Source organism: Typopeltis vanoorti, chromosome 24 (assembly GCF_054136105.1).
Source record: "Typopeltis vanoorti isolate ZY-2024b chromosome 24, IOZ_Tvanoo_1.0, whole genome shotgun sequence".
In the NCBI taxonomy this organism is placed as follows: domain Eukaryota; kingdom Metazoa; phylum Arthropoda; class Arachnida; order Uropygi; family Thelyphonidae; genus Typopeltis; species Typopeltis vanoorti.
The window spans coordinates 47,551,769-47,565,275 of NC_143572.1; the positions used below are offsets into that span (position 1 = coordinate 47,551,769).

A 13,507-nucleotide genomic window follows, 5' to 3' on the forward strand; every position below is an offset into this window, starting at 1 on the left:
TACAGAAAAATTATAAAACCAATTAGAAAAATTAATTGGATAACAAAAACATATGTATATACAGTATTATCCAGATTGTAAATAGGTGAGCAAGATAATCTTAAAACAGCTGCCATGGAATGCTGTCGTAAAACCGACTTTGAACTGTGCAGGTTGTCGTGGAGAAAAACATGGACGCACATCAACCAAACACTTCGTCTTCGATTCTCTCACAAGAATACAACACTGTTTTACGCAATCAGTGCAACGTGTACTGTTACTCGAACTTTAACTGCACATCTGTCATCTGATGTTAGCTCTGATCCAGTTGACCGTTTCGGACACCCTGTGATAGATTCCTGGTTGGCGACTTTGTGCACATCCAAATCCAGCACTCACTAGACCAACAAGTGTCCATCTACCATTTATCGACACTATCAAAGGTCCTCCTGAATCACCCTATAAAATAAAAGTAATTTCTGTGGAGAATTACGTTTCTGATTTGTATTTTTAGACATTTGAAAAAAAAAAAATTAGACACTAAATGTTTTAGTTTCGTTACTACTTGTAATAACAGGCTATCAGAAAGACAACCTAATATGTTAACTGACCTTATAATTTACAACACGTTAAATTTAAGGCAAAGAAGAGAAATCTGATCTATTCTGGGGATTTGGATGTTATTAAAAAGGATAAGGAAAGAGAGAGAGATGTTTTCATGCGCAGGGTAAGATAGGACAAGCTCGTTTTTGCTTGCACAAATTGACTCCGGAAAGAATAGACATTCGTCTAAGACATTTCATATATAAATGTGTCGATTTATTTTGCTTATTTTCAGTTTATTTTATTTAAGCAGATAGCATTCAAGGTATTTTAAAATTGAATTTAGTCAATGTAGGCGATGGTGATTTCACTCCTGGCACGAGTGATTGTCCTTAACACCAGCGGCAATTAACTATACGCACATGGTTAAATGGATCATGGTTAAATAGATCGTGCCAGCACTCATAGCAGAGCAGTTGATATGTTACCAGTAAACAAAGCTAAGTAACTGACGAGGAGTATACACATCAAAACTCGCTTCATTACTTGGATTTAGCACGGAGTGGGTCAATCACTTTCGCTCAATCTCCATGATGCATATCAGAAATGTTGTAGAATATTTTTATAAGATGGATACCCTATAAAAATTTTTGGTGAAGATTAAACAGGTGCGGAATACTTTAGCTGTGGATCGGATGATAAACTGAAATCAAACATTAAAAAACGTCCAGTTCAGTTTAGATAAATTTGTAATGCGATTACCATAAAAATTTTACACTACTTTTTTTACTTGTGGTAATAGCACACGTTATTATTGATCAACATCTGTGTCGATCAATATTTCCAATGAGCATAGAATCGTAACAAGAAGACGTGGATATCGAAAAGACGTTGAGTGATAGAAGAAATGAAACTGCCCGAATATATTGAAGAATAAATGCAAGGATCGCTGAAGGGTCAAAACTAGATAACTGGCAGGAGAATTGCACATAGCCTTTTAAGGAATGTTGAAAACCAACTACGGCTTCGGACTCAATGTCCATTCCTTACCTTCATGGGGCGTCCCCTTACTAAGTATCCGCTGGATACTGAACGAATGATAACGGGCTAGCAATTTGGGACTTAGCCGATCAAATTGTACTCTCTATTGACTTAATCCAGAAATAAACATTCTCCTGGTTAAACAAGATCCCCACTGTTTTCGTCAGGAAACCAAAAGGTGAACATTGAAAAGTCAGTTACTGGAACAAACTCAACTCAGACTTCAAGATAGAAGTCTGAGTTGAGTTTCAACGGAAAAATTTAACTGGAACAACTAACTAAAAGAACTAGATTACCTGGACTTAATGTTATTGACACGAAGAAAACTATAACAATTGAGATCCTGTTAAATAACAAGTACAGGATGGTTAGGGCAATACTGATCATGAAAAAGAAACAAGCAGCGATAACATTCAATATCAAACACAAATATAAAATCCTCTTGATTGCAGGCAATTTCAAAATGAGGAATAGGACAACGAAGCTTATTTGTGCCTATCGTTCTACAGATAGTGGAGTAATTTTTCTAGTCATTAGAGAAGGCAGCTAAGATAGTTTTGGGAAAATTTGAAAGAAAGAGCAAAGCTAATAATAATAATGGTAAGTACCTGTTGGATTTTCTTTTTGTTCAGGACGTCACTAGTCAATAATACCATGTTTCAACACAAATTCACATGGAGAGAAGACAAGATAAAAGAAAAGGTTATTTGCTGTATCATAGTTGATGGTGCTGATATCTTTGCACTCGTTCCCAGAAGAGTAAAGATGATTGCCACTGAGACTCCAATCTTTAGAGCGGCAAATTCTGAAGAAAATATTCATTCAGCTACGTAGGCATGTGGCGAAGTTGTCTTCAAGTCTAAAAAATCAAAACTCCATGGTTGAGACAAGAAGTTATGTGCAGTCCTGAAAAATAAAGCACATCGAAAGTTCCTAATCCAAATTTCCCATTTCTGATCATCCTACATTCGAGTACTAGCTTTCTCACACCATACAATTAGTTTCACGCACTTAGGCCACTTGAGACCTAGCCGATCAAATTGCACTTCCCACCACATTCATCCTTGTTCCTTTCATATGAAACTGGTTGATTTATGTAACGCTGAAGATGCTCATTTTTCTAAAGAAAGAGCCCACATTTGTTTTTCTTCCTAATATACTATGGAGGCACAGAAATTAGGAAGAGAGTTGAAAAATTATAAGATGATGAAAACAAGAGAAAGAAACATTGATACTGAAAGACGAAATAACTGATGATAAAAATGACACCAAAAGGAGGAATGAACATAGAAGTACAGAACTCAAGGTTGGAATAACGTTCCAATGCAGATGTTTGTTAGAAGAATAATACCTACTGGGACAGAAAAATGTTTTACAACACGAACAGCACGTTCGCTGCCAATGCATTGTTCAAATAGCTGACATTTCAATTATGCAGTGAAGCAACAGTAGCAGATACCTGAGTGAACCCAATGAAAACATTAAGGAGGCTCATCAAGCGCTCTGATGTCCCACCTGGGCAGTTATACTCACGCCACTATTTAATATCTTTCTTACGCCCCTTATATTTCTCAACTCTACACCGTTGATATTTCAAGAGAGAGGACTTTGATCTCGACCTGTAAGGCTACTAGCGTAACCAGTCCAGCTTGGTTGACGTATTTACCGTCTAGCCAATAAGCTGGCGTTTCGAAACCCACCGTAGGCATATCAAAAACCCATCCAAAGCACCAATGTATAGGTTTCAACCTTTCGTAAGGGAGGTTCACATAAACCACCACAGTAAGTTGTCATACCATTTTATAACATAAAAATTAACCACATGGATATAATAACGTGAATAAATATGTCTGGAAACTTCAGTAAAATCGAGAATGTTTTAACTTCATTTTAAATACTCATTTAATAAGTAATACTTAGATTAATCTTAACTGAAGTTTAGTATTACCAGCACCACCAATGCTAATAAAAATACCATATATATTAGAGAAAGAATCAGTTTAGACTGGTGGTAGTATGCTGGATTTTTATTTAGACTTTCCAGTGAAACGCTGTTAAATATGTCATTGAAAACTAGGTTTCTTGTTCCTCGATTGTCCATTAATAGCGCATATTACTCACTATCATTTTCTTACTATTTAAAGTAATAATGTGCTGTAGCTATTCTAATATTTTCTCCTTGCTATTTCTAACTAGTTTCAATTTCAAAATTAAACCCGCTTTCAGTTAGACCTACTACAAACAGCTGTTACATTAGAATTCCTTTCACTAAGTCCTTAAAATCTGATTATCATTTCAACAGTGATGGCATTGGTATATCGCAAAGCTCTAATGCGACAACCCAGATTAATGAAAGCTCAAGGGGTTTTCACTGTAGTTGTACAAGTGAACGACACTGAATACAGATGGGCTGCCAACCCAAATCAGATAATATTAGCTGGTTTTCCTTTCGCTCATCACTCCCGAATACTTTTATCAAGTCATAGCTGACATGAATGAGGTTAACGATTCACCTAAGTAATGCCAGTTAACAGATTCGTGAAAATAATCAACATTTTTCAATGCAGTTAATAAAATTCATTTTTATTCAATAATTTTGGATGATTTTAAGGATCAATAATTTTAAGGATGTACGTCTCGGAGCTAATGATACAGGTGAATTCCAATCTCGTCCACTCTTAGTTTATAATGCTTTCAGACTAAACTCCGATCAGACTTTAGATTTGATCAGTTTTCATTGAACTGAATGGAAATGTGTTTCTCCATTTAATAAGCGTAGCGCCCATTTATGACTATTCCACCGTGAACACCAATTCATAATCATCTTAACTAAAAGTATTAGTGCTTAAAAATTAATGAATTTAATAACTCACAACGCATGCGTCTTTCTGGCCATCCTCATAACCTGCACACATCATTTCCTCGTGTATCCTGATGTCAATCCCACGTGTTTGATGCCACTGTTCACACTCTTCGTTAGATATTATTGGAACGTCGACCTTCTGAAGAAGTCTCGTGCCATATTTAGTACCTGAAAATAATAAAAAAAAAAAAAGGTTTCGTCAGTATGTTTTGAGCATTTTTAAATACATTTCATATTCGATTTGTATTTGAAATGTATTTAAAAAAATGCAATTCGCATTTCATATGCTGTTAGCATTTCATCTCGCTTGAAACAGATTTTACATTTTCTTGAAGGACCTTATAAATCTTATACGCACCGTTTGATAAGTTTTAAAGCCCTGACTTAATTCTAGGAACTGAAAGTTAAAAAAAAGGATCTAAAATTCGAATATTCACCTTTCAGTTGACTTCAGATAAAACGGTACTTATAATATGCTGTTAGTAGATGCTGGCAATAATTTTCGAAGCTCTGAATCAGCACTGTATCGCATACAGATCAGTCCGCCTTAATTCATCTGGTTTACTCAGTTTACAGATGAAGAAATATTCTAATTGCTATTTTACTAATTGAACGTCTCGATTGAATGACTCGATGAAATTAATTTTATATTTCACCGCGATATGAACAAAATAAATATTTCAATAACGCCAGACTCGTAATGAAAAATATTAAGCTTGTTTGTAGCATTAAATAAGCAACAGATATTAAAATGCAAAAATTTCATTGTTATGCCGTTAGGGGACATTGGCATTTAAAAAGAAATAGTTTGTAATATATTGTAGGCCAAACGAAATGTTGGTTACGTAGTTGTTTCATGAATTACAAGTAGTTAATAATTCCACCAAATAAAGTCAGCAAATTACGTAAGTAAAGAATACAGTTCTTTTTATAAGTATCGGACTTTTAAGGACAACTGTGGTCCCTACATTATAGAAACTCGTACACAGCAAATGAACATTTACTAATCACTTATGTCATATATTTCAAAAATAATAGCAATCACGACTACCTTCATATTGTTTAGACTAACTTAGTGCTCTTTTCCGAATGTTGAAATAGTTCAAATGATAATTAATTTACTGTATTTGTCTCCATATTATGTAAATCAGTTAGAATGTTTCAATATCAGTGATTTCTTTTGTCAGTTTTAATTACACTAAATTGAATATTTTGATTATACGTAGATTATACATTAGAAATCAACAATTCTTTTTTCAATTAAATATAATTTATTTACAGTTATTACTATTATTATTTCGGGCAATTCCAAGGAGTCCTTAGACTCATCGAGGGAGATCCTAAACATCATATCAAGATCAACTATTTTAGCATTCGCACAGTATCTATCATACTTTGCTTTGAACTCATTTACAGTCATGGCACCCAAAACAAACTCTGGCAGCTTATTCCATTCATTCACTACTCTCCAAGTAAAAAAAATAGTTCTAACAACCTTGCTAACTACACTCTTGCTCAGTTTCCATGGATGGCCCTAGTTCTTCCGTCACCAGACCTATTCTGAAAACTTTCCTCTGAATTAATCTTGTAAAACCCCTTCAGTACTTTGAATGTCTCAATCATATCACCCCCCCCCTTTCCGTCTATCAGCCAATTTCTGTAACCCACAGATCTTCAACCTGTTCTCGTAAGGTTCATTCCATAGACCAGCTATCATCTTGGTCACTCGCTTCTGGATACTCTCTACCTCCTCCCCATCAAGAAGAAACAAGGGAGCCAAGATCTGGGCACAGTAGTCAAGATGGGGTCTTATCAAGGCTCGATAAACAGGAACAATAATTTGCTGATCTCTGCTCGTCAAAGTATCCCTCAGTAACCAAGTGATCTGATTTAGCAAAAGTGGCTATGTGCCCCCTAAACTTCATCTCCCTATCCACCAACACACCCAAATCTCTGGCTTCGTCAACCTCCTGGAGTACAGTTCCATCAATGTGATATACCGCTGCTAATTTTTTCACCCCAAAATGCATAACCTTACACTTTGCTACATGAAACTGACATCCATTCTCATTAGCCCAGACTGCCAATCTATCCAAGTCATCCTGCAAAATTCTGACATGTGCATTCAATATTGTACTACCCAACTTTGCATCATCGGCAAATAAATGAACAGTTCCTCTCAGATCTTTCCTATATCATTAATGAGTAAATTAAATAGCAGTGGTCCAAGAACAGAACTCCGCGTTATCCCACCAATAACAGGCCTTCTTTTGGACTTCACTCCTGAATAAACTACTCTGATATCTCTCCATCAACCACCCTGTTATTCATCTCACCAACCATATATCTATCCCCATGTGCTGCGGTTTACTGATTAGAATTCCATGTGGTATCCTGTCAAAGGCCTTAGCAAAGTCCATCGGTATCAATGTAAATCCATTACTTTTATCCAGTTCAGCCGTCACTCTGTTATATAACGTAAGTAAGTTATTGAGGCATGATTTACCCTTCACAAAACCATGTATGGAGGACAACAGTATCCCATTTTCATCTATCAATTCCTGTATTTTGCTCTCGACTAATATCTCCAAACCCTTGACAATGATTCCTGATGTGCTGATCGGTCGGTAATTTACAATAGCAGTCTTGGTATTATCTCCTTTATGCAATGGAACTATCTTCCCCTCTTTCTACCCCCTTGGGACTAACCCAGAGCCGAGACTTAAACAATATGGTCAAGGGAACTGACAATTCCTTTGCTGCTTCACGTAAGACTCGAGCTGGTATACCATCCAATTATGCTGAATATTGTTCAACATCTTCCTGATATGTCAACATTGCAGTTTTCTTTTAATCCTCTGAGGGGGCGTGGAAAAGGAAGTGTCCTAATGAATCACATAACAGGTTTCTCACGCTAATTTCAAAAATTGTTTTACCCGTATGTTGCGTCTATGTAATGCCTTTCTCACAGGCCACCAAGGGATATAACATAGGCTGACATTTTGTTTAAGTATTCGGCTATGAGCATTTAAAGATACCAGCACTCTCTCTCCCTTCCTCATTAAGATATTAACTGCTGTGTAAATAGGTCATTAACTACGAAATATTCAAGTTTAATGATTCGAAGTATTTAACTAATTGCTTACATATAATTCTTTGCGATCACAGTCTTTAATATGGTATTAAAAATAGCAGTCTGACTGCTACATCGCCATTCAAGTTCAACAGTAACAAAACCAAATAGATTAATAATGATATTTTACAATTTTTTTTGTGTTATAATAATTCAACCCGTCCATACATCACCAAATTTTTTCCAACTAGACTGGTTTCGGTGAATGAAAAAACAAAACTGTCTACATTACATGAGACAAAGAAAAAACTCATTTTGTCGTTAACAGAAAGCACGCTGGGTCCTTATAAAGTAAAGCAACTATATTTAACAAATATCACGAGACTAGTTACATAAGTAGCAGAGTTACTATAATATAAGAAATTCAATATAGTATACAAAAACGCATTTATCGGCTGGTTTAATTAGAATCATCCAACATATTCCTAGATTATTTTAATGTTTAGGGGAGAAAAAAAATTTAAATTTGCTTACCTATTCCAGCATCTGTCTTACCCCATCCTGTGATGACTGCTCGCCACCCCTCAAATTCCCATCCTTTCTGAGGCAAGCAGATAGGAACGATGTGGTCTCGATATTGAACTTCTTTGTTCAGTTTCAGTAACCCAACGTCATAACGGTCGGGATTGTTCACCTGATAGAGAAATCGGGGATGAATTTTCTTTTCCACGACAGAAAATGTCTCTGGAGGAAAAAGCTGTCTGTTCTGATCGTGTACATCATACACCCCTAGGATGACTGAAATTTCTAACAGTGTAACACTGCAATAAATGGAGAAAATATTAGTGAGTACATAAAAATTAAGGATTTCACTGAAATGAAATATAATTTGTAAGATAATTATTGTAGAAACAAATACGCTTTGTACAGTAGTTACAATGAAATATGTAAATTCAGGACGTCTGGTTTATCGATGTGAGAATGTCATCTTGATCAATTAGTCATGGCCGTTGCGGATGTGCTTAAGCAGCATATTTCATATCAGTTTTATGAAAGAGGTGAGGATTCATTTCCTTTGTGTAAAAATGACGCAAATTTTACTCACGAGATAGAAATCTGACAAGGAATCAGGGAATAGAAATTTGACTTTATAGCATCGACTACCATATTCAATTTTTATTTGCAATCGGTGTCGAACTCAGGATTTTCTTAAGAAGTTGGGAAGGTCTAACTTGTTAGCAGCTACCAATATGCCATCACCTAGTAAGAGTGGCTTAATTTTTTTATGCGACTCTCGCCCATGAAAGGTTGTAAGCCTACAATACATTGGCACCCTGGTGGATGGAGTGGATTTGGCCTCTTTTGTTTGGTACAATCATTTGTTGTACCATTCATTTAAAGGATTTCACCCTCTCCTCTTTTTGAGAAGAGGATCCAGAACCATGAGACTTGGTAAGGCTTTAGTACTTTTCCTGCTGATAGAGAAAAGGTTAAAAAACTAACTGAATAGACAATTTTGCCAAGGTGTTCTGGTGCAAGAATGTATGTAGTCATTGTTCCTATACTTATTGTCTCAGAGAGAACGGTGAGACAATAAGAACCGTTCTCTGAGAAAACGTTCTCAGAGAACGGTGTTACCTATTTCCCGTACGCATAAGTTTAATTTTTTCAAAGTAAAAAGCTTTGAAAAAATCGTCTGTTAATCGTCTGTCTACTGTGGTGACGATGGAAATGGTTTTTGAATTCTCTGTCGTATATGCGGTTTTATTTATTTATTCATATGGAGTTTCCTCCCCCTTCCCTATTGGGGCGAGTTGAGCCCCCTTATGGGGGGGCTAGGTATTTTATGGCTGTAGATCCGTGTGTTCACGGGGTCGGTTTGCTTGCTTGCGGGGGAACCCTGCTGCCTACGCCCAAGGCCGACTAACTTGGCTATGGCTGAGGAGGTTCCTTAAGCTCCTCAGTCGGCGATGGGAATCGAACCCAGGACACTCCTTCCCTAGGCATATGGTTGCGAAGCGCAAAGCCACTAGGCTAACCGCGCGGACGTATATGTGGTGAATGACAGCTACCCTATTTGTATAATTGTTTTACTACTGCTTTTCCTGTTTTCAAGTTGTTCTCTGGTGATCGAATTTTGTTGTTATATAGGAAGAATATTATGTACAAGAAAGTATTCCTATGGTGTGGAAGATATTGTACAGAAGTACCAAAACTGTTAATTCCGTATACTCAATCACAACAGCTCAATTTATTTTGAAATCTTGTAACCCGCTATCTGGCCCGCAGCCATTTGAATGAAATAACAATCACCGTTAAGTGCATAAAGCTGACTTTCGCTGTTCTGCATTAAAAAAAAGTGTTTAGCCAACTAATGAAGTTGAAGCGGCAATAGTATTATCGTGTTTTGTTTTGTTTTTTGTCAAATTGCAAAATGAGGAAAGACGTAAGGAGACCCAATGAAACTTGTGGAGAGAAGCTCTATAAAAATGCTAACGGGAAGTACCTAGTCATACAAAGCCAGGTATGGCACGGCGTTTAGAGAGAATCGTACCAATTCAATACCTATGCATGTGTGTGGAGAGATGGTGTTGTAAATGGCATACATACAGGAGACGGAAATTTTCTATGTTTATGGCTTCTTATTCACATATATCAAGATCTCTTTGGAAACTCCTGTTTTACAACAACGGGTTCTTTATTCTTCCTCCAGTCTGGTATAACAGCTCGCAGTAACATTTTACTTACTCCCAGGGGAGTGCGATTTCGAAATCTCTTCTGCTTCTTCAGATTTTCGCTACGGCGAAGGACCATCAACACATTCACTAAAACAGATTTGATGAGCAGATCACGTACGAAAAACCTCAAAGTAACGTTCACGTATAACACAGCTCAGGTATGCGGAAAGAAATTGTTACGACAGCGCTCAAATGGTGAAAGTTACGAATAAGAAACACACCCTGATTTTTGGCGGAGTTAAAATAAGTGTGGGGGATAATTTACCGTCGACAACGGTTTTCTGGAAAAAGTAACTCTTGCGGTTGATGCATTCAGTTGCTTGGGAAAGCGAATTGTTTGATTTGAAAATACTACTCTTGTTTTGCAAAAATAAAGAAAATGCAGAAAACATTATTTGGCGTGTTTTAAGTACTGCGCTGCTGACAACTATTTCAAATGAAATTGCTGTGATTTTATGCGCCGTGCTTGCGAGCAATATCAGAATTAGTGTATATTGTTTTGAAGGCCTAAACAGTGGTTACCCAATGAGCGCCAAATTTTGTAACCAAATGCTGTATTAGGTTTGCGAAGATCGCAGTACTGAACCGAACAAACTTATTAATATCCTTAGTGTAGCATACAGCAACAATGTCCAATCAAATGTTTTCACACGTCGCATTCAAGAGCCTAAATCAGTCAACGTACAAGACATTAGAAACAACATCCGACTAGAAAATACAAAATCAATTGCATTTCTTAATCAATGTGAAATGCCTACTTACGCAAAGATACAATGCGCTGCCGTCAGGACGTAGCGGCTATTCAAAAGCACCCCTCCGCACTGTTGTCGAGACAGCTTGATGTGTGCCTACATTGTAAAAGAAAATCGAGTGCATTGATTATTACGTACGTCATATGAAATTAGGAAAAGCAATGTACGAGATCTTTATTATGCCATTGAGTACTTAAAGAACTAAACCCGTAAGCTATATATAAAGCGAATACCACAAAGTGGCTGTCGAAGTTATTAACGAATGAAATGATTGAAATTGAGTCACAAAATAAGCTAGTCTGATGACTTTTTTCCTTATTACAACGAACTATGGTAAGCGAAAGTCGGACAATCGTCAAGCCTCCATTGTTTTCTAGTAGGAAGTAAAAGTCCCGCGCATTCCTGTACAAAATTGGCATAATCAGTTCTCGTCTACAATCCCGAAGAACACTGAAAAATATCTAACGACAGACTTAACGATTGTTCGACGTTCTCTGCCGGACACTCGTCTGGTTCTTATCTTGTATTCCAACTTAAATATTTATTCTTTGGAATAAGAGACAAGACCTTCAAAAGGATTACGTTTGTCCTTTCCTTCTATTTCGTTTCAAAATAGCGCTTTTATGCCACTGAAGATTAAATAAGTCTGTATAAAGAACTCACATTCACTAAATAATAAGAACTTGATGATTTGTTCCATTACCTGCCAGGGGAACTCGCCGTAATATGCATCCTGTCCTCCCACGATTCTGCTCTGTGGTTTCGAAGCCGAACGACCGCAGGCTAGAAAAGGGAAAAAAGAATTCTCTTAGAAGTCTACATTTTTTTTTTTTTTTTATCGCAAGAAAAGCATCGCCATACCGGCACAATGCTAATTCCAATAAGGTTAATGTCATTGTGTTTTCTTCACGCTTTCTGAATATGATTTTCCTAACCTAAACTGCAATGGAGCATTTCATTTCGAAACTTGCGTGTTGTAACAGATACCGCGAACCAATTTTTCGGTCTTCTCTACGATATTCAGTTATGGAAGTTATTTGGTTCCACCCTACTTCCTTTCGTTAGTAACCAAGTCTTCCATTGGACCGAAACCACGAGTGAGACCAACGGAAATGTGCATCGAAATTTGTCTTTCAATTAGGTCAACGGGTTTGCTCCGAGGTTTAGGAAACGACGATTCCATGAGATTTAATTCTATTTTGGAATTTATACCTGTTTTTTTACACCAATCAAGCTTCCATTTTAACATAGCCTGAAACAAAAGCCACACGCAATGATGTGAAAGGAAGGCAGATGCAAAAAAATTCGTTCGCACTACTTACTTTTTGACAAGAAAACAATGCCGAAGTAATGGTTGGCAAACCAGCGAGCAAAAGAGGTTGGCATATCGAGTTCACTGCACCGAATGCCTCAAAAGCGCTTAGTTTTATATTGAGATCTAATATGTTCATTTTTTTATATATAATTAGCAAATCAGTACTCACCACTCTCTCTAATCGAGTATTTCTGAGGTGCTGGTGTCAGAGGGCGCCACCGTCTAATTACGGGCTTCTGTACCGCACAGCAAGTACTTAGAAATCCACTGTCGCAAGAGCCCACCGATGTTCCTCCTCGCAAAAGACAATACAGAAAGAAAGTGCATTGGTGTCGAGAACCTCTGTAGGTGCAACTGTTGGAGTTTCTTTCGGACCGAGATCGATGAATTGCTTCTAAAAAAGGGGAAAGGAAGAAAAGTATATTAGCATATTTTGAGAGGGGGGGGGGGTTGTATATTGGCGAAAGTTTAACTGAGTCTATGTGAACAGTTTGCCATCGCAGTACTCACCTCTCGAAGGACTGTAGTAGATTGAAATTTCAGGATTCCCCACGGCAGATAAAAGGTATGAAGCCATTAACCACCAGAGAGCAACGATCATCGTTAAGTGCACAACAAATTTCCTCAGGTCTGGATCCTATCTGGCAGAGTCCTAATAACAAAGTAACTTTCTTTCATTTCGACACTTATGAAAAAGTACAGTGCATGCATGCATGTGGATCTACTACAGAGGGCGATTCTTAAGATGCCTTATAATCTAGAAGCGTTTAAACGGCTATGTTCATCAACAGCCACATCACTGTAGCAGAGAACTGATAGTAGCGACATCTGGTGACAATTTTATTTTTTAAAAAAAGCACGCGAAATGGTGCCAGGTGAGTAACCGCGAGATTAAGAAGCCGCTGCATTATAAGCTTGTTAATGGCATCTCTCCCTTCACCTGGCGGCAGCCAATGGTTCTCCATCCCTTACAGCGAATTATATTTAACAATTACTGAGAATACGAAGCGTAATATTTCGTCATTTACATGTTTTATGATATTTAGTCCTTTCTAGTATATTATGAAATTCCTTTTAAGTGCGAAACACTCGCCACCCATCCATATGAAAAGTGAAAACTGATTGTTAGCAGTTCCCAAATAATTTACCATCTCTAGAAAAGTGCATTCTTCCCGCGTTTTTTTTCAGAGTCCTGTTGGATTT

General features: G+C 37.2%; 2 protein-coding genes across 2 annotated transcripts in view; one reads left to right on the forward strand and one right to left on the reverse strand.

The window, feature by feature from the left end:
- The window catches only part of LOC150093165 (trypsin-1-like), a 379,787-nt gene that overhangs the window by 114,612 nt on the left and 251,668 nt on the right, over nucleotides 1–13,507 (forward strand). The window lies entirely within an intron of this gene.
- Nucleotides 283–12,907, reverse strand: LOC150093167 (trypsin-1-like). Its single transcript, XM_090413947.1, has 7 exons — nucleotides 12,815–12,907; nucleotides 12,474–12,698; nucleotides 11,693–11,772; nucleotides 11,000–11,085; nucleotides 8,034–8,320; nucleotides 4,437–4,594; nucleotides 283–438 (listed from the first exon to the last, which is right to left on the reverse strand). Exons 1-7 carry the CDS (start codon nucleotides 12,903–12,905, stop codon nucleotides 283–285), a joined length of 1,083 nt encoding a protein of 360 aa, XP_090270073.1. The 5' UTR covers nucleotides 12,906–12,907.

What these genes read in the sequence shown, in the direction of transcription:
- LOC150093167 (XM_090413947.1), bottom strand. Translation starts at nt 12,905, where the DNA reads ATGATCGTTGCTCTCTGGTGGTTAATGGCTTCATACCTTTTATCTGCC. An exon ending in ATACTCGATTAGAGAGAGTG is followed by an intron (nt 11,773 to 12,473) that starts GTGAGTACTGAT and finishes TCCCTTTTCTAG; the next exon opens with CCTGCGGTCGTTCGGCTTCG. An exon ending in GCCAGAAAGACGCATGCGTT is followed by an intron (nt 439 to 4,436) that starts GTGAGTTATTAA and finishes TTTATTTTATAG; the next exon opens with GGTGATTCAGGAGGACCTTT.